Source organism: Micropterus dolomieu, linkage group LG16 (assembly GCF_021292245.1).
Source record: "Micropterus dolomieu isolate WLL.071019.BEF.003 ecotype Adirondacks linkage group LG16, ASM2129224v1, whole genome shotgun sequence".
Taxonomy (NCBI): Eukaryota; Metazoa; Chordata; class Actinopteri; order Centrarchiformes; family Centrarchidae; genus Micropterus; species Micropterus dolomieu.
In genome coordinates this window covers 14,589,499-14,611,113 of record NC_060165.1, presented here as the reverse complement: position 1 = coordinate 14,611,113, position 21,615 = coordinate 14,589,499, and the positions used below count along the sequence as shown (strand labels likewise).

The following is a 21,615-nucleotide window of genomic DNA, read 5'->3' as shown; positions in this document are numbered from 1 at the left end:
GGGGGGGTAGATGACAGGGGAGAGAAAGAACACCGATGCTCATTACCTCCACTCATCCTGAAGTAATCAATATAACTGATGGAGAAGAAATTGCAGCTCCCTGTCAATATAGTGAGTGTCTTAGTGCGTGTATGTGCGAGTCTAAATGTTTTGAAAGAATACCACGCATGAATGCATGCACACATGTTTGCATTTTTGTTTATACAAATTGGGATAAGTTGATGAATAAGAATAGGAGGCAGACAGCAGCGAGCAGCATTCCCTGCCTTTATACTGTGGGGAAAATGCTATTCGAAAGGATTTCTTGATTTAGGTGTATAATTAAGTCATATGGTGCTCAGTGTGCGGTTAACATTTTAGTGCTCTGTAAGAAGGGTCAAGTTAAATGCAAACACAACAAAATAAAACAAGATGGTGATCCAAGCTACACTGATATGGTTTTGAAATTGGTATGGGTGTGGTGTGCATGTGTGTTACGAAATGGTGAGATTCAGTTTGGCACAAAGCCCTGCTCTGCTGTTTTCTTCTGTTTCATTTCCATGTCCAATATGGTCTTGCAAAGCTTGTGTGATATAACACAAAGTCACTTCGCCATAGTGCGAAAGCCTGTTCCGCATTACCTGCGCAGCCTGCCTAGCCTTGCATTCAAATGCATATCAACCCCATTGTTCCCTGCGCCAGGCTCCATAATACATTTCTAATGGAACAAGTTTCATTTGAAAAGTATGTGAGACAACACTATCCGTATTTTCATTAAAACGACAAGGGAAGCTTTCATTCCATCCAAAACTTTTAAATCAAGGGTTTCTGATTCTGATCTGTTGCCATGAAATTCGCCCGCATGGTAAGCCCACGTTTGCGTTGCTAAGTGGAGACAGAGATGAGGTTCAATTCATTCAAACTCTCCCTTTCTCCATCCATTCATCATTCCTTTGGTGCCAATTCAATTACGACTCAATTACAGGTTCCTAAACAAAGCTGCCGTCAACGCACTCTCTTGCTCGTCCTCTCTCTCTCTTCCTCACCTTCTCTGTCTCCCTCTGATCATCGACGCAGAAAGAGCTGGCTAAACTTTTGTTTCCTCGTCAACAACTTGCAAACACTCAAGTTCCCATGAATAACATCAACATGTCACAGACTCTGGGGAAGTTAGCATTACCTATCTGCTCCAAGAGCCACATCTAACCGGCAACTACACACAAACACACGCCAAATTCACTACCATGTATGTGTTCCCAATGACAGTGACCAATTTAATTTCATGCTCTAAACATCTGCATCAGTGTCAGACAAAGGAGCGAGGAAGAGACCTCATTGATCCATGGGGTCTGGGACCAGCTGCCAACAGGGCATAGCACTGATGAATATTAAATAGGCCGGCATTAATATGCATGGGATTCTTCAGAGTTGTCTAGACGTGACAGGGTGGCTCCGGTCTCAGGTCAGGATGCCACCAAACTGCTGCCAGCCCTCTCTCGACATAATGTGCAAAAGTGTAATTTTGTTTGTGAGAGCTTGTGTGTGTGCTTGAGTATTCTTTAGTGTTGTTTGAATGAGTGTCTGTGCATTTGTGTCCCTCGGTGTGTGGTCTGATCCAGGATTAGTGGGAGGGGTGTGTGGAGGTGTGGTGCTCAGTGGGACGGCAACCGAAAGCTGGAGAGGAAGAAGTGACACATTCTAATGTGTCCAAATCTGCCTGAAATCCCCCTCGAGAGCCACTGCTCTGTCTGCAACACACACACACAACTAATCAGACATGACACACAACTTCTATCAAGCAAAAAAATCCGTGGACTACAGGGGTACAAAGAGACAGGTACCGATACCGCTTTAAACACACAACACACACTCGAGTAGTGTGAGTAGTGTACTCACACAGAGAGCCTAAAACAAATGCATCAGCCTAAACTACCTAGAAACCATATGTTCACACACACTCACACAGTGACACCCCCCTGTGGTGCCCTAGCATGCGCTCCCCAGCCCACATGTAATCAAGTCAGGCAGTGACTTAGTGAAATTGCATTAGCTACACCTTCCTGGGTTTGATGAGAAACGGGTTTGATCCTGTGATGAATTCCGGCCGTGCCGAGATTTAGGCAGGGAAAGAATGATGATGGTGATGCCTTCTTTAACACACTCCGACGTCTCCTGGGACCAATGCGTTTCTGTATGCATCTGGGAGTGTGTCAGAGAGGGGCGAGATGAGGAAATCCAGACAGACGGGCAAAGGAACAGTCATAATCCCTAATTTACAAGTGGTTTGAATTTGTTTTGCGTCCAATTAAAATGTGTGTGCCTGTGTGGAAAAAAGGACAGTGGCGAACACAGAAGTTAGTCCAAGTACTCATGATTCCCTGTTTAAGGTGTGTGTGTGTGTACAAGTACTACCACATATATACTGATAGATGATAATAAGTACGTTCAATGTGCAAATATTTAAAAATCTTGGTACTCACTTGTTTGCTATGGCTTTTTCTTTTATAACCTTGTCTTTTCCTCTATAAAGCACTTTCTAACTGCTGTTTTAACAGTGATATAGCTATGTGTAATTGCTAGGATCATCTCTCCATAAAATTGAACTATGACTAAATTCTCATTGCGTTTAAGCTGTTTGTGTTCACACAATAGTCATGCAAGCAAACACTGTGATCACAGTTATAATCTCTTATTTAATACCATGGTGCCAAGCTGGATTCGCGATCATGTCAACTCGAGAGGATCAAAGACACCTGTTATCGCTCTGGCTAGATTCTGATTGGGAATGGCAGGAGGGCGATTGGGTGACTGGTGTAATTGACTCACAATCATGTCCCTCACTATACACACACATACACACAAAAACACACACGACATAGGTTTACAAAAGCGAAAACAATTGGCTGTTTAAGATAGGACTGGCAGAACTCAAACAAATTTGGACATAGTTTTTCAAGTACGCCTGTAACACTATCCAAGTTGATATCTGACTGGTAGGATTCTGCAATATCTGCACCTCTCCACAGTCAGAACAGTAATTGCGTAGAGTGAGGCAGTGCTACCTCCTTTGATTGAGGCCCCTAACCTGTGCCATTATCCACCACTGCACATTTCAAGCTAAATTGTGCAAATAAAAAGCACCATATAGAATAATCCAATTTTCAACCTCAATGGCCTCATTTGTCTGTAGCTGTTATGCTATGAAAATGAGTTTGGGAGTGATCGATTCTAGCAATATTCTCCATGCACAAATCAGATGCCTTTAAAAGTGGGCACAAGTGTATGTTTGTGAAAGAATCAGACTGACAGTCGGCTACAGATTCACCAGGTTGAAAATTGCTGATCTAATAAGAACGGTTTCCGCGTCAATAATGTATGACTCTCTGGTCAATTCAGGGCATCCAATTCCACTCAGAATGTCTTCATGTCTGATTGGGTCTTAATGAGAGCCTTCTATTATTAAAATTAATTTGATGGGATGGTATCTGCTGCTCCACCAACCGGGAGACCAACTCTACCCCTCAGCTGAGAATAAAGGGTATAAATAAATTCAGGTGTAAATTGAGTTGCGTTAATTATTAAAAAGCATCATTTTGGCATAAAATGTGTCTCTGTGGTCTTGAGTTTAATGAATACACATCTGTCAGTGGTGTTATGACAACAATGCACTCCAATAGCAGAATGAATATTAATAGTGCGGAATGTCTCTTTTGAGACACGAGGAAGAGTCATCCTTAATAAGGAAAAAGGGTCATTTTTGGGGGGAACAAACCCTTTGAACTGATGGAAATGTCTGTTGTTTGTCTTTCAAAATTCAGCAAAGTTAAATCTATTGACAGTGTTGGAAAATAAGCTTTGTACATATTTCTAAAAGTTGGTAACATATTCAAGGTTTTTATTTTTACAGAAACAAGAGAAAGAGTCTCCAGACATGCTAGCGGAGCCCGTGAAGCTCTACTTTGGCACAGTGGTGCTTTGAGCTAAATGCAAATGCACTGCTAACATGTGGAAGTATTTAAAACTTTGACCTGCTGATGGCAGAAAACTCAGAAAAACAGCAAAGTCAGTAGAATTGGGTAATGTGATCTTTTAGGGACCTTCAGATTTCGCGATAATCCATCCATCCAACCAAAAAAAACGTGTCACACAGCAAACAATGTAGAATCTACGTACTGATAAACCTCACATTCTACGCTGAATTTCAATCCATGCTCCAAATTTTAAGGGAAACTCCATTCACCAAGGGTTCAAAAAAACTCTTTACTGCCATGGTCTCTTGAATCTGTCAACCATAACAAAGAAGTGATTGAGTACACGGACGTGTGAGTGTGTGCGTTTAAAGACCGGGAGATCTAATCGGCCAGAAAACCACGTGTCATCACATCTTTGATTAGAGCCAGCAGGGAACCTGACAGCACATTCCACACCCTCTTTTTCCCCCCTGGAAGAACCTGTTGCACACTGGAAAAGCAAGAGGCGTGTGTTTATCTGTCTGGCTACCAGTGAAGCTGCTACAGTACAGGTGCCAAGGTCTCTACATCCTCAAGACCTACATGCTTTTCTTTTTTTCTTTCCATTCTTTCATTCCTTCCTTGCTTCCTTCCCTGACTTCCCCCCCCCCCCCCCCCCCCCCCCCCCCCCCCTTTGCATTTGTTCATCCCTTCATCTTCTCCAATCAGCAGGTCTGAGATTAAAAGTAAACACAGAGGTGACAGTCAAAGCCGCCAATAATGACAAGGCCAATCCTGATTAAAAATTAGCCTCAGGTCGGGAAAATACACCAAGCTCTTTCTCACTGATTAAATGTCTGCGCTGTGTAAACTATTACAACCTTGTTCTATTCTCCTTCTGTTGTCCTCTGCATCCCTCTGTGATTTCTAATCGTCCCGCTTCCATTCTCTCACTGCGTTTAATGTCTGATTTAACTCTAACCTTTGGTCATGTTTATGTTTTATCTCAGTAGGTCTTAGTGAGATAAAGCATTTGATTAAATAAAAAGCATTTGATTATGTGACAATATGCTTCCCTATAGCTTGCAGACACTGGTCATGTCTGACCTTTGGCAATGACAATCAGCCTTCTCATTACTCAGCTATTTTAGTTTCAAGGCCATCGTTGCAGGGTTGTGTGAAGTGCTTTTGGTTAATGCAGGATTCATTTTGGTTTACATTCAGTCTTACTCCTGGGCTCGTACCAAGATATTCCAGCAGGTGATGCTGGCTTGTGTTTGGATAATCATCTATGATTCACATGTTGTCTGGAAGTGGAGTGCCACACTGGCTAAATGAACTGAAAAGAAAAAAACGGTGGGGCAATGAGGAATGTACTAGCATCTATTCTGTCAAGATTGTGTAAATGTTTGGCTTTAATATGTCCACAGATGTATGACATAACAAAAGTGAGTCAAATGCTGGCCACTCTAATATCAGTCTTTAAATAACTGCCTGCAATGTATTTTCCATTATCATGCTTCTATCCTTTAGTTTTAGCTAACCAGGGGCTTGGTGAGGTACAATACAGTAAAAAGCCGCTATTATTATTACAAGCCATAGAGCATTATCCCCACTGTCTCCATGCTCCGCTCTAATTTCAGCAACAGAGCTACTGTAATTCAATCACTGGTCCCATAGCAGATGAGAAAAGAACAGTGCATTTATGTTTGTTTGTTTGTGTGAGTGTTTGTGCATGTGTGTATGTGTGTGTTGGCGTCTATGTGTGTCTAGGAAAAAGAGGGGAATCACATCTCTAATGTTCTATCAACCTTGCTGAAATCTATTTATGAGCAAATTGAACATGATGAGCCCAAGCTAACACATATAAAATAATTACAGAGAGCTACAGTGCATCTGGACATCAGCAATAATGTGTGTATGTGTGCGTGTTTTCCACAATATGCAGAGTTGCTCCATATTCACTTTCATGCTGAACACAAATAAAGGCTTCTCACAGTAATAGGCTGTCAGGTAACAGAGGTACCTTGCGTTTTATCTACAAACCCAGTTATATCACTGCTGGAACAAAGCGATTCATAAAGTCCTGGCACCTGAGCAAGAGGGGAATGCGTGTCATTTTCTAGTGACATTCCTGCGGCGTACAGAACTCAAGAATAGACTCGTTTGCAACACGTCATTCAATAACAGCATGTTGTACACGTCATATATGACATTATTTGGCAAGCATACATCAGGTAGTGTACACCTATACACACTAACATCCGGCCAGTATGAAAGACCTCAATCATTGATATGGCATGTGCCTACATCACATAATGTTCCACTAGGAATAATGGCCATTTGAAGGACACTTGGTGAACCTGATAATATTCTGTAAATAGAGAAGATCTTTTTTTGGTCCTTTGCTGCAGGATAAGTCAGTGAAAGCAGTATTGCCTTAAAGTTAAAGAAAAGCTTCCCATGCTTATTTTTTTTTGTTGTTTGTTTCAGAAGTTTTGCAGAAACTTACAACAAAGCTGTGACTTATTAGTGAAAATAGTATTACCTCTTTTATATAATTTAATAATAATAAGTTTGACCTATCATATTCAATCAGTTGAACAAAGTAAAACATTTTGAAAGATTTGAAAGACATTTTTCTGAAAATAGGAAATAATTTTTATTTTACAGCAAATACAATCCAATTTAGAGACTGGCCTTGGGACTTGCAGTTTATAAATCAGTTAAAGAAGAAATCCAACTCCATAGTCAAGTAGAATTATTTTTGCTCATACACAACAAGTACCCTGAGGAAAAAAGTATCACTAGTACACATTTTGTCTAATTTAGTCTTAACAGGCAGTCTTTTTTTGAGAACAATGAAGGTATAAATATTGGATTCATTTAAATCCTTTAACTGGCATTTACTTAGTGGGTCCATACAACACGTTGCTTACTTTGACAGGATTTAATTTGGTTATCATCTATTTTTGATTTATTATTGAGACTTCCATGTTGAGACCACCCACGCACACACACAGAAATCTATTTAATGTCAATCTCCAAGTAGCGTAGTAGAGTAAGAGAAAGTTGAGAAGAAAGTTGAGAATGAAACATCACATCTTGACAGAGCATCAGTGTTAAAGCAAAAAAGCGGAAAAAGACAGAAAGGAGAGGCATCAATCGCAGCTACGCAACATTCCAGCGTCATAATCCTATAATAATTATTGACTTTTTCATCGACAAAGTTCCATCTAAGGTTCCATTTATGATTATGATCAATCATAATTGCATGATCAGAAGAAGAGATTGAATGATTGGAAGAAGAATAATTGGAAAGGCAAGCCAATGATTTTCTAATTGAGAGGAACTCATCTGAACATGGTAGTTTGGTGTAGAAAAAGTTTAGACATGAAAAACAAGGGCTAGTTTTCTCAATGAGCTATCTAAAAAAACAAAAAACATATCCAACCCCCAGTATTCACAATCCCATTTTGCCGAAGTCTGTAACATCGCACGTCACTTGGCATGAAACATGCTGTGTTTGCTAATTCATGTTACAAACACACATACATTTCTGTGAACACGTGGCATTCAACATCTGCTTGACCCACCCCTGATATCCCACCCACCGTCACCTCCACCCGTGTCTCCCACTAGACATTCTTCCATTTGCACCTCTTCTCCCTCCTCTCCCCATTGGGGTGTACAATTCAGCTTGACAAGGAACACCACTTCTGGTCGCCCACAGCAGTCACTCTCCTCCTCCTCCTCCTCATCTCCCTCTCCCCACCTCCCTCTCATGGGAACATGATGCTATAATATATAAAAGAGAAGCCCCTGATACAGCATAGGCTTTTTTCTCTACCTCAGGCTGAGCATTAGGTATGTAGGGGTTGGCAGAGAGAGAGAGCTGTTTGTAACTAGATTGCTTGCGTAACGGCTTGCTTTTTGTTTGCCGGACACCCTGTGAACAAGTCTATTTGAATATCAAAAGGAAAACAGGGAATGTGCGAAACAGATTTGGAACCGAGTTGATTGTGAATACATTGTAAAAATGGAGGGAGGTCAGAGGTGGGAGAGAGTTGGGAATGAGAGTGTATGTACATGCCTGCAGGGAAAGGGGGAATTCTGAAGTGTGTATGTTTGTTGATATCAGGTGCAAGCGTGTGGTGACAGGCAGGCTTTGTGTACGGCTGTCACATGAGGTGTGGGTGGGGGAGGTCACTTCTATCGTGCCCCGGGGGCAAGGCAATATCGCATGAAACACAATGAAAAGGCGTGACACAAAGAGAAATAAAATTTAAAAAAAGGCTGTAAATGCATTACTGACTTGCAGTAGTTATTGAGATATATTCACACTTCACCTCCCAGATGACCACTGGGGCGCTCCGAGTCCTCCACTGCCTACACACGCGATAGAGAGGCAATAAAAAAAGCAGAGGGCGAGGATGTAAAAGTCTAGTGGTCGAGAGACATGCAGAGGAATATGGGGGCATGGAAACACATCTATAGCTGGAAAATAGTTATTTTCATAATTTATTCATAGGGGACTTGATTGAATCTGGATGAGGTGCTGTGATTCTGAAGCAGTGGTTTGCAGAAGATACAAATGCACCCACAAACCCCTAGATACACATTTAGACAGACAGCTGACGATCTGCTGTATAAATGAACATTATATACATGCTCTAGCTGGCAGTCTCACTACATACGTTCAGAACACATAATCCAGATGTCCCTACATATGGAGCAGTAATAAAGTCTTAAGATGAAGCATTGCATTAATCGAAGCGTACGAGATGAGCACCAGCAGCGGAGGCAAGCAATTAAGTCCCCCTGAGTGTTGTGCATGTGTATGTGAGGCATGAGAATAGGCGCCTGTGTGGCTGTCTGCATGTGTGTGTGTAATGATATATAGCGGGGTCCTTACAAGACGCAGGAGACATAAATTACAGATATTACAGATTAATTTCAAACCCATTAGAGATATGGGACTCTGGGTAGGTTACAAAATCATTACACGTTCTGTACCAACACCGCTGCTCTGATTCTTACGTAAAGATCTGAGAACTTGACATGTGACAGACAGATACAACAAAATATCAGTATGTATTCACAAAAGTACAAAATGCAGCCTTCTGCAAAAACTACAGAAACATCTGTAGTTCTGACTTTGTACTCAGTTTAGCGCATTACCATTTATCTTCCTTTGTTAACGGTGCATGGCTGGATTTAAGACGAACAATCAAACTCACTTATTTCCAAGGCTGTGTTGGTGAGCCTCTGAGTTAATAACTATATTGACTTGAAGTAGACCATTGAGAAAAAAAAGAGAGTTTAGGAAACTCCAAGTAGAGAGACTAAGAGACACACATGACTAAGCTTTAAGAGTTGAGTAATCCCGCAGCCAAAAGAACTCATCAACTCAATCTCTCATTTCCAACTCTTTTCCTCTCCCTCCCTCTCCACAGTATGTTTAATTTGAAGAGAGGAAAAAGTCTCTTTCCACACGGTCTCAATACATATTTTTCTAATTTCTTCCTTCAGAAATCTCTTAATGGCTTCTTCGCTGCACCCTGATGAAAACAATGACTTTTAACCTTCCTCTACCTCCATCCTTCCTTCTATCCATCTTTCCCCCTCCCTTCATCACAGTCAACTTATTTCACTTTCTAAATGATTTCTTACTCCTTCAATCTCTTTGCAGCCATTCAGGCTCCGGCCCAGGCTTGTGGCCGGTGCTACGCATTGTGACAGGTGAAATGAAAGCCCAGAGAAATCTCATCTTCTTATGAACGCTCGGAGGCATTCAGCCAGTCAAAAAAAAATATTTTTTACCCTTTCTTTCTAAGGCGCCGACAGATGGAGGAAGAAAAAAAAGTGAGCTGTTATTTGAAGACCATTTGGGGTTTTCCTTTATCCACAGTTAATCAATGCTGTTCTTTTTTTGGTGAGGGGGGGCTGGGTTGAGCCAGTACATTTTGCATACATTTACAGACTAGCTACTGTATGAGTGGGATTCTTTTGTCAAAAAATAAAAGCTACAGCCTGAATTGAAACATGTTCTAGAGTCAACTCAATCATTTTCTTTCTTTTAATTTGAATACCTAGAGCAGCCTAATTACATTATTTAAATAGTTTACCCTCAATAGTCATAATTAGTTATGCAGATATTGTGAAAGGATGATTTTTTTGAGTTACACAGTAGTCTCTACAGATTAAAAGCACTTTACGGTTATTGTCTCGCTCCATCTCCTACCTTTCCTATTTCATCCAAACAATTAGGAGCTTGGTGTGAAAAAAGGAATAATAGCAGACAAACAGTGCTGTCAGGCACTGCTGATTGAAACCTCAAGGTCAGAGGCATATAAACAGACAGCCAGAGAGACAGAGAGAGAGAGAGAGAGAGAGAGAGAGAGAGAGAGAGAGAGAGAGAGAGAGAGAGAAGAAGTGGGAGCAGTAGCTTAGATTCTCCAGGGTCTGGCTGTGCAGCTCACTCACTGTGTTATTTTGTCTGTGCTTGTGTGTGAGTGAGAGGTTTTCAAGACGGTACGCGGATTCTGCAAAGTCACCCTGCTCTGCTTCTCGTCAATCTCATACTCTGTCTCCGTTTTCTTTCCCTCACTCTTGTTGTCTGCCTTTCTTTTCCGAAGTGTAACTTCTCGACCTGCAACGTACCCTTACAATCTCCACGTCACCTGTTGTTACACTGCGCCCTCATTCTCCCATTCTACCTCTCCATCTCACCCAAATCCCTCCATCACTCTATGGCTGGATCATGCCCCACCTCCTCCATCTTAGCCAAACATGACCAAAATAACCCGCCCCTCCCTCCACCTTCTCTCTATCCACAACCTCTCTACTCTTGAACTTACCCATTATTTCTGTCGGTTCAATGAGCTTGTAGGTCTCTTCTCGGATTTCCTCTTTTTCCTTACTCAACTTGTACACCTCTAACCTCCCCCCTCTTTTCATCCCTCCACCTGACCTTAACCTTTGCTCTGTGTTCCCCCTGTTCAGTAGTCTTCTGCGCCCACATCTCGCTGTTTCTCTACTCTCCATTCCTTAGTTCATCCCTCTGTGCCCATCCTCACCTTGTAATTCTCCACTCTTGCTGTAGAGTTCTCGCCTCTGCTCTCTCAAGTAGGCACTCATGCTGATGGCATGGGAAGATGATTCAAACCTACAAAACACACAAAAGGTTCAACAAGTGTGCATTAGACACAAACGCACAATGCAACCAGAAACAAAGACAAAAAACATTTACAATGAGCATTGGACTTGGGCCTGAGATGTCAAACAGACCAATATATTATAAAGACATTAAATATATTTTTGGTCTTTTGAGATATTAAAATGTTAAAGTACTCTTATACATAGAGTAATTTAATCTTTGAGTTTTCTTTCAGTCTGGCACCAGGTAGAGAGCAAAGGGTCTGATCCTTACTTGAAGAGCGACTGCTTGGCACGTTGTGGTTTTTTCTTCGCAAAAAAGGCAGCAAACTCACTGCCAGTGCTGGCATAGGAGAGCTGAGCAGACGGCTCTGTGGCACTGCGGCTGTTCTTCACATCCAGATACTCCATAAGCAGAACCTAAACACAGAGCACTATGTCAAAAGCTAAAAAGCAGAAGAATCAAGGTAGAAGTACCTGAGTGCTATTTTTATGGCAGGTTGTCTGACCTTCAGCCAGGTCACATGGGTTTAATCTTTGTCTCTCAATGCACATGCTGAGTGCATCCCAAGTACGCTTGTGTAAGACAGTAATTTTCTACACATGCTATTTTCCGCCAACAATTTGAAGGGAACAAGAACAAACATTTTCAATGAAAAATGTAAAAGTCTGTATAATTACAATCATTCTGTTACAAAATAATATCTAGCATCACATTTAAAGGGATAGTAAATGATTATAATCCAATACACTTTTATGTTAAATTCATGTTTTGCAATTTCTCTGTTTTTTGTGTTTTCCTACACAGCCCTGGCTCTGTAAATGGACAACAAAGAAAGTGGTGTGGACCTTGCCACACAACATTGTTCTAGCCAATCAGCAACAAGTGGCGTTAGTGCTCTTGCACAAGGACAGTGGGAGAGAGAGTTCTATACACCGTCACATTTGAACATGCTGGACTCCAGGCACTGTGAAGAAGGAGAGATGGCCAAGAAACATCCAGAGGAAACGGTCTGAAGAGCATAAACACAGAAGAATGTTAAATGACCTGGTAAAGGCGAAGGTGTTTGTAAGCTAGAGAAAGCTCCAAGATTTAAAATTAGGGAGGTGGGGCTTCTGAGGGAGCACTGAAGTATTTGTTTGGCAGTTGAGTTCAAACATCAAAATTCTTCTGCAGAATACCTTACTCTCCCTTTCAAAAAACAATATTCAGCAGATATACATCTAGCAGAGCATCATCTAGCAGATCGGCTATGAACATCCCAAGTATTAGGTTTTGTATTTAGTGTGGCTTGTAGGTATTACATTATATTGCAATTTATGGCATCACAAAGCCAATCCTGAAAAACGAATGAAAATCCAAACTTTGAGACAGAAAAGGTACACTGACATGGATGGGTGCTTTTCATTGCTGCTGTAAAAAAAAAAAATCTTGTCCTCCATTTCCCTCATCTGTCTGCATGATCCATGGTGAAATCCATCAACGTCTTATCATGCTTCATAAAAATCTTATCAACTTCTAACAATAGCTGAGGACAATCACATTGAAACTCTGGCCAGACAGAGAAAGTTAACTTCCTCTACTCTATCATTCTATCTGCACATTCCCTCTGTTGCTTTCACTGGCTCTCATTTTTCAAAATCTCTTAGTGCTTCATCTCTCATTTCTCACATTTCTATTTTCTCTCTGTTCTGTCTACCTCAGTTCATCGTCCCCTCTCTCTTGCGCCCTTCTTCATTCCTCTCTCTGTGTGAATACATATGTTCTAAAATAGCCTCCCATATCCAATAGCTTCATAATTTAGCAGGGCCATTTAGCCTGTGTGTGTCTAATTCTGCGGCACAGTGTGGGTCAGCCCAGAATGGGACAGGAGTAATGGCCAAGCAGATGGAGATCCATCCCGACCATAATGATGTAATTAACACTGCGGAGAGCACCCCCACCGTCATGCATGGGAAAGCCTTCGCATTTTGCATTGATTGTTCATTAAAGAGCCCACACACGAGCACGCGTGCAAAAGAAACAATGCATGTATGCTGTGGGTATTTGTTTTAAGAACAGAATCAAGTTTTTTATGAATTATTACAAAAAAAAAACCAGGTAAAAAATATTTGAAAACATTCATCTTTGTAACTTAAAATGGTTTTGATGTAAAGTTAAAGAGTCTGGTGTCATAGCACTTGGTCACAAATGTTCAAGTTAATATGTGAGTTAAACATGAGCACACAATCTTTCAACACACATTCAATAACTCTCTAACACACTTCCCCACATCACACACAGAACTGAAGTCCATATCACACATGCCCTGGCAACTGGCAACACCAGGGCCTCCACTTGCCACTATCCTCATGCTGAAGCTAATCCTATCATAGTATTAATTACTAATGATGAGCTGATGGAGCGAAACCCCCACTTGCTTGCAAGCTAACGCCCAAGTAGACTTAATGAAATGCCAGCACTGGGCTGATGAAGGGGCTCCGACCCTACTTAAATTGCATTAGCCCAGAGACAGAGTGAACTTTGGAGGCAATTAATTGGACTGCTAGGACAGAGAGACAGATAGAGGAAGAGAGGAATGGGAGGCAGAAAGTAACAGACTGAGAGAAAGGAGGAGGGCGAGATAAAGCTGGAAAAGAGTTGGGGAGAATAGAAAAAGGAAAAGGATTATAGGTGGAGAATGAACACTGAACAGAATAAAAGAGGAAATGGGAACAGAAGAAAAGAGAAAAGTGAGGAAGAAAAAGAACACAATTTAAATAAACGGTTGTTGCTAATTTAACAGCTTTAAGTGAAGATAAAAAAAAAAAAGAGGGCTGGTTTCCCCACCTTTACATTAGCCTTTAGTAGACAGTCTCAGCCAATCTACCTCCAATCAGAAGCAAGCCATGTCACAGCTAACACAACTCACAAAACTTTTTCACCTCATAATTATAAATCTACCTCGATAACAAGTGCTACATTGATCCTAACAAAGTTACTTTGATGCAAACTACTGCAAATTTGTGTTTTTTGTCTTGTTATAAGTGGATAGAATGACACTGGCTAAATATATCTCAGTCTCACTGTGCAGTGTATACACTAATTATAAAGATTAACACAACAATTTGAGAAAGACTTTTTTCTTAGTTTATTTTATTTTTATGCCACCAATGTATTACAATTACATAAGAGCAACATCTTGTTTAATTTAAGTCACTTTACTTTTAGTGTTAATCTTCACGTTACAAGTCAATTACAATCACCCACACTGCCCTCCCCAGCTAGTTGCCCAGCATCAAATATTTCAAATATAGTAGGGAATCGTGCATGCAAAGTTATAATCCTTATTTAACAGATGCCTAAATCTCAGGTAGCTAATCTACTAAATGTTTACACCATAAAAAAAGGTTACAGGTGGTGATAGTTTTAGTAGCAATAGTCTGTCTCCCAACAGTAATGTTCAATGTATGTAATGTTCAATAATGTGTAATAACTGCATTTTTATGGGCACAACTTTGTACTATAGCCTTTCCTCTTGTCCCAAAATGAACACGTCACATGAATTTAAAATAATGTAAGATAGATGTTTTGTTTGATACAAAAGTTATTCACTGTCACCTGTGTGTGACCGGACAGCATATCACACTTGCAAAGTGAAAAAGAAGGATCAGAATTAAGGACAATGAATCAGGAATTAGTCAAAGGAATTGGATTACAAACAAGGCAATAGGACAGAAAGAACTGTGTTGCAAATAATAGTGACTAAACGATTAAATTAGACAGAGTGAAGGAGAAGTACACAAAAGGAAAAGTAAAAGAAAAAGTAAGTGATACAGAGATGAAGAGGTCCCTCTATCACAGCCAGCTTAGAAATGATGAACAGCAGCATCGTCACAGCTACCAAAAGAAAGAACTGCCTCTGACCGGGAGCATCACATCAGTGCAAAACAGCAGCTATCCACAAGAGACGAAAATTAACAAATTCATTGGACTGCAATATTAATTAGGGATGGACCTGGGAGCCCAGTTCCAAATGGGAGCCAGTTCTAATTTAGTAAAAACCTGAAGCATTGAAACATCTGACGCAACGGTCTCAATACAAACAAATATAATGTCAACAAACTTTCTCCCCCCTCACAGCATCTTTAATTTTGGCAACAGGTAGTACCAGATGGAAACATACTCATGTCTCTTTCCACATTTCCTTCTTTGTATGAACAGATCTTGTAATAAATGACACTTAAACATGAGAGCATTCTCTTAGCAACTGATCTTGAAAACTTAGCCAAAATGTCTGTCCACGCTAAATGAGTTCAGTGAATTTCCATTGTAACTTCCACTAAAAGGTTAAGAGAGTTGATGGCGAAACAAGAGAAGAGGAAATGAACTGCCTGAATACACTAAAAATCAATAGTCATGGGTGAATCTGTGAAGCAGTGGATAAAAGAAGGGGTGGTATGTAAAGATGTGAGACAAATGGCTCTTCACACCAGATACTAGGATTAAACCCAAGTGTGTGCGTGTTTGGGTGCGCATGTGTGTGAGTTTGAGTGCACATGTAAAGCCCACATGTCTCTCAAGGGCCGCCCTGACAAAGGCAATCATTTCCACCACAACTATTCAATGTAATTCTATCAATCAGCCAATCTCCTTCTGCACTTGAGTGGCTTGGGTCTCGTCCCAAACTTAAATCAGTCCACTGGGCTGAGAGCTAAGTTCTATTAAAAAAGGAGAAAAGCTTCATCGAGGTCTGCCTTTGCAATTCATTACCAGCACTCCCATTTATTTCTTCCAAAGCAAATGTTCCGATGTCACCCTTTGTACTTAGAGAAGGCGCATACTCATCCTCCATTCTGTCCATTAGGGCCCTAACACCAACAAATCAGTGCAATTAAGAGAGCATCACTCAAAGCTCTGCAGGTGAGCACTTGTCGCTGGATTAACTCGGCAGTCAATTGGCTAAAATTAAAGAAATAAATATCACTTCATTTTGTCTTCCCTTGTTTCCATCCGCTCCCCTTCTTATTAAGTCATCTTAAGCAGCTGAGAGAACAATCTCAACAAATAGTTCCTTTCTCAAGGCTTTATTGAAATCGGCTGTTTTCCCACTAAATCCCTTGGCCGGTGTCTTGTCACAAAACATATTGACTCATATCCCTTGCTGCTCGCTTGAAGTTAAAACCCAAAGTGTCCTTGGCCATCAAAGTGGTTGTTCTGTGTGCACCCTATATTGACTGTGTTCCAGAAACTTCAATAACCTTCACAAGTTCTGACAGAGCTTCAGCCACAACTACTCCCGCAGCACTGAACTACCGCTAGCCAGTGGGGGTTCCCACCTGGAGCGTACCACATCTCGTCAGGCTTTTGAAGGATATCTTGTTGATGGGGGAAAGGAAGATGTGCCTGTGTGTTCAATGAAACCCATTTTATTTCTCCCTGTATCCTTGCTACATCCCACGCATATTTTTTGGATGTGACATTTTAATTTGTTGTTATTGGTGTATTTATTGTTTTATACAAAGATGAAATTGTGTTTTTGTATGGATAGTATCCTTTAAGAAAACGCATGCTTTTAATTTGCATTTCTATGAGATAGTCAACATATCAGTGAATATGTTGAAAAGGCAAGGATTTAACAGAATAGCAAAAGAGAAGACGAAGCAGATTAAACATAGACCATTGAAAATATTACTTTTCACCATAATAGGTTTAAATTATCTCTTCAGTTAAATATCAAGTATCTCGATATTGTTGCTCACTGAGACTGCAGTGAATAGTCTCGTAACTATACAGTAAATAAAGTTAATACATGTCGATCTTCAAAGAGTTGGATGACTGCACTAACCTCATCTGAGATATAAAGTTGAAGCCATGACAGTGTTTACTGTACAGGACATTATATTGAGGGTGCAACACAGAGTCATAAAATGTAGCAACAAGTCAAGGAAATTACTGCAAAAGCATTCAGTAAATCACCAGTTGATTAAGGCTCCAGTGATTTTCATGTAGTAGATATGGGTGGGGTGAGGGGCGGGGGGGTGTGCGCAGCTGAGAAAGAAGAGATTTTGTGACACCATGGAGATGGTAGACTTCACTGCGCTCCAGCGATATGTAAATATGACAGTGCTTTGGAGGGCAGAATAAATGTGACACATTGATTAAAATGTTGGGCAAGAACAACGTAGCGATGTCTGCGCTTCATATCTAATTAAAAGAGATCATTGTCTTCTGGCTGGCTGGCAGTTCAATTCGGCTCATTTTCTCTCCGTCGATGAGCCGAGAAAAGGCAGTGAATATTTAAGCCACTTGTATATTTATATATTTGAGGCAAAAACATAACACACCTACCTTGTCTTGGTTAATCTAGAGCAACGAAATGATTCATTTATGAAGCGAGTTTAGGCTAAGCTATGGGCTCTCTTCTGAATCAAAAGGAGAGAGGGGAGCAAGAATGTGATAAGGAATATATAAAAACAGGAAAGAATACTAGAAGTTTATGTATGAAATGGATGGAAACAGTGTGTTAAACGTTATCCCCAAAATCCAGGAAAATCAAGTACCAAAGAGAGAGAGGACTTCAGTGTTTAGTGCCACAAAGCAGTAGTTTGTTTTTATATGTTGCTATATAGGCCACATCAAAAAAAGGACAGCCGATGTGAACAAATTCGAGTTCTCCGGTGAAGTTTCTATGATCTAGGAATCAGCGCTGTCAGAAGACACATAGCATCTATCCATATTTTTGAATACAGGCTCAAAGTTCCTTGTCTGCAGAGAGGAAGCCACTCATTAAAAGTGTCATTTGCACTCTGGTCACACACTCGCAGCAGACAACGGACATGGCGAGCAGTCACCCAGCCACAAATCCTTGCAGAATACGCAAAAGGCGAGCTAATTAACAAACTTGCACGCCTCAAACCAAACAGCCAACAAGGTCAAAGGGTGATGGACGTCAGTAGCTAGAGACAATGTGCCAAATACATTAAATAACACTCCTGCTGGGCAGTCTTAATGAAGAATGCATGGTGAGGTTTATGAACTGTGACCTTTTATGAACTATATTACCCAATTACCTGTTAAGTATTGTGACTTCCATCTCATTAATGATTCAAAGGAAAACTTTGAATTGAATTTGTTGCTTCTCACTTGGCACCTAATGTTGTTCTGACTAACATTTTAACTCCAAGAACATAACATTAAACTTGCCAGGCTTGTGTGACGCTACTATACTGCATTTTTTTGAAGAGGAAATAGAAGCATATTAAACATTTATAGATAAATTTATGTTCCAGTCACTGTGATTTCTTTGATAAAACAGGCTGCTTTAAAGAACAGTATAGTTCCTGACAGAAAATGAAAACATGGCAGTCACAGATAGAGACAGACAGTAGTAAAAGCATGCAGTGGTATACATTTATAAATATAAATTCAGTAATGGCGTGAATAATCAATAGATATACTCACACACATTCTACAGAAACTTAAAAGATTGTTCAGTGGCATTAAAACACTCCTTCCAGCATCAATACCACTGATTACCATCTAGTCTTTTATGCATTGAATCAATACTTCCATGCTGAAATAAACAGCCAGTAGAAGCGTCTCCAGCATTTCTGAACATGGATTAGGACCATTACATGAATCTTGACTTACAAAAGCTTGTTTACCTACTCCCCATTCTAAGCCTGCCGGGGCCTCAGTCACACAATGATGAACAGTTTCTCTGCCGAGGCCTTGTAACTGGGCGCACCCTGTGTTTCTGTCGGCTCTTGCATCTGTCGGCTGGTATGTCATGTGGAAAGGTCAACCTGATTTCCCCCTACCTCTCAAAAGTGGGGGGCGGGGGGGACACACCTACCAAGAGGTTTCTGCACATGTACATGTACATGTTAAAATGCAGTCTACTTCTGTTCAAGCCTTTCATACCAGTTATAGAAGTATAACTTTTAAATTGTATATTCTGCAGGCAATAGTGATCTTCTTAGAAATAAAAATGAAGTTACAGTAGGTATTGTAGAACTGAAGAAAACATACCCAAACGACACACATGATAAGGGATTAACAAAGATCGTAAGCAAATTTTGACCGATGTTGTGTAGGTTCCTGCCCCTTTGAGGGTCTTAAGACGTGAGATAAGAACAGACTCAGTACCCATTAAAATTTAACAGAGCCACTGTGGGAGTGGTAGGGATTTAATTTCTCTCATTGCTGATATGCGACTCTCTAGGACAGAGTGGGCTAAACGAAGGGGGTGAAAGGGAGTGTGGGAGTAGTGAGAGAAAAAGAAAGCAAGATAATGAGATTAAGAAGGAAATTACAAGGAGCAAGAGGGGTATGCACAAGGTATTGGGAAACTGAGAGACTGCAATACAAAGCAGGAACGGTGCTGAAGAAGGAAAGAGCAAGGGAAATGGAAATGGAGAGTGGGAGAGAAAGACGAACACACAAGCAAGAGATGAGAGAAATGGCAAGAGGGAGGGTGTGATGGACGAGGGGTCTTCATATTGATACAATCGGTCAGGAAATAATAACACGAGTGAGTGAATAAGAAAACCTCATTTCACTTAATGAGTATTCTAATCAAGAGATTACATTATCTCACATCGCAGAGACAGGGGAGAGTGGAGCCCCTGGCAACTGGGTATTGGCAGTGATCGCATGCTGGGGAATGGCTTAATGCCTTCTATAACTGCGCTGGTACAGCAGAGCTATTACAGTACATGCCTATGCACAATCACACCCTGGAAACACACACACACACACACACACACACACACACACACACACACACACACACACACACACACACACACACCTAAAGACTCCTGTATTAATGCATACGTGTATGACAGCTGAAAAAAAAAAGTTACTGGAAACAGACGAGCCACAATGCGTGAGTTAGAAATAAACAGGCTTTCAATTTTAATCAAATCCAGCAAAAAAAAAAAAAACATATTTGACTACTGATCTTGCTATCCATTACCATGGCAACAATCAAAGCATTCAGGTCTACTCTGAGAAAATTAGCTGTACTTTTCTGCCCAAAAAGAAACAAGTTCTTATCTCTCTTGTGTATATATATATATATATATATATATATTCAGATAAAGCACATCTAAAGAATGGATCGGTCAGAAAACCATGTTAAAATGGAGGAAGAAGCACTGCGTCCTCTTTAACAAGTTCAGGCTTCAGGTTAAAATGTGGTAACACACACGGGAAAGGATTCAGAAAGACGTCTAAATGAAAATGACTCTCTCAGTGAAGGAGCATCAGGAAAAATGTGGTTTCATTGGGTATTAGCACACACAGGGAGATACAAAACACCCCCAATCGCTTTGAGAGCAACTACCATAGATTTTCCTCTGAGATTCACCATAGGTCAGCTTAACAGCTGCTCATCCTGTCAGCCAATGAAACAGGAGCAGGGAGCAAGAACCCAGCATAACTACATGCCAATTAAAGAACCTAAATTCATCCAAGCAATCAAGCTTCCCCTGTCTTTTTTTTCTTGCTACTGCTTCTTGCTGACAGATTGAACGCCACTCATCACATCACTGCCAGTTTCTCTACTGATTAATTTACTGTAAGAGAAGATGAATTAAATCAGTCTTGTAAGAAAAGTGCTGGGTGGAAAATAAATCAAGGATGAACAAAACTCCATGGCAGTGGGTGAAAAATAAAAGCCTGGGGATATGCCAGCAAGGAGAGACAAAACAAACACAGAGTTCACCATGAAAGCATCTTGTGATATGGTGGAGTGCTACAGTATGGCCTTTTACTTGAAGTAGCAACGTTAAATGTACTGGACACTAAAAGCTGTTGCTGTTTAAAGCTTCATTTTAATTGACCTCTAGGTTAATACTTCTTTATAGTGCCCTTTTTTTCGTGTGTGTATAGGGGACAAGTCAGACAAACATTTGCCACAAAGTTCTCACAACTTTTAACTATACTAGTCACATATGTCAGAGGTCTGGTTATATTTCTTCTATCACTATTGCTCATATCTGACCTGCAGCACTGTCTGGATCTTGGCAGAGACGTCAGCCTGCTCGTAGAGCTTGATGCCTTCTTCGTGAGCCTTGCCTGGGCACTGCACCACGATCCGCTGCAGGTGGGCCAACACGACACTGTGAGCCTGTGCCACTGCCTTGAACTTGTCAAACAGAAGCTCCAGCAGCTCCAGCAGCAGCCTGTAGAGGGAGCCAGAGAGTGCGGAAAGGCAGGGAGAATATGAGAAACAAGTGGGATGGAGAGCAGGAGAGTGGGGAGTAAATACAAGAAGAGGACAGGGAAAAGGGGAGGAGATCAAGAGAACTTATGAGAAGTCACACTTATAAAACAAAACAGATGTGATACATTTTTTTTAGAATAACAAAACTATAACTGAAAATTTCTTTGCTAAGCATTTTTTCCCACTAACACAATCTAATAGTGGAGCTAAAAAGCACAGCCAATATAACATTCACTCAACAGTTTATTGGTTAGTTTAAATACATTATCCCTAAAGTAAATCACTTGGCCATGGGTTTCTACACAAAAAAAGCA

General features: G+C 40.7%; 1 protein-coding gene across 1 annotated transcript in view; it reads right to left on the bottom strand.

The window, feature by feature from the left end:
• exoc4 (exocyst complex component 4) overlaps positions 1 to 21,615 on the bottom strand; it is a 119,184-nt gene that overhangs the window by 77,966 nt on the left and 19,603 nt on the right. Inside the window, exons 9-10 of the mRNA XM_046071819.1 lie at positions 11,362 to 11,507; positions 11,009 to 11,097 (exon numbers count right to left, since the gene is read on the bottom strand). Coding sequence (XP_045927775.1) covers positions 11,009 to 11,097; positions 11,362 to 11,507 — 235 coding nt within the window. The remainder of the gene's footprint in view (positions 1 to 11,008; positions 11,098 to 11,361; positions 11,508 to 21,615) is intronic.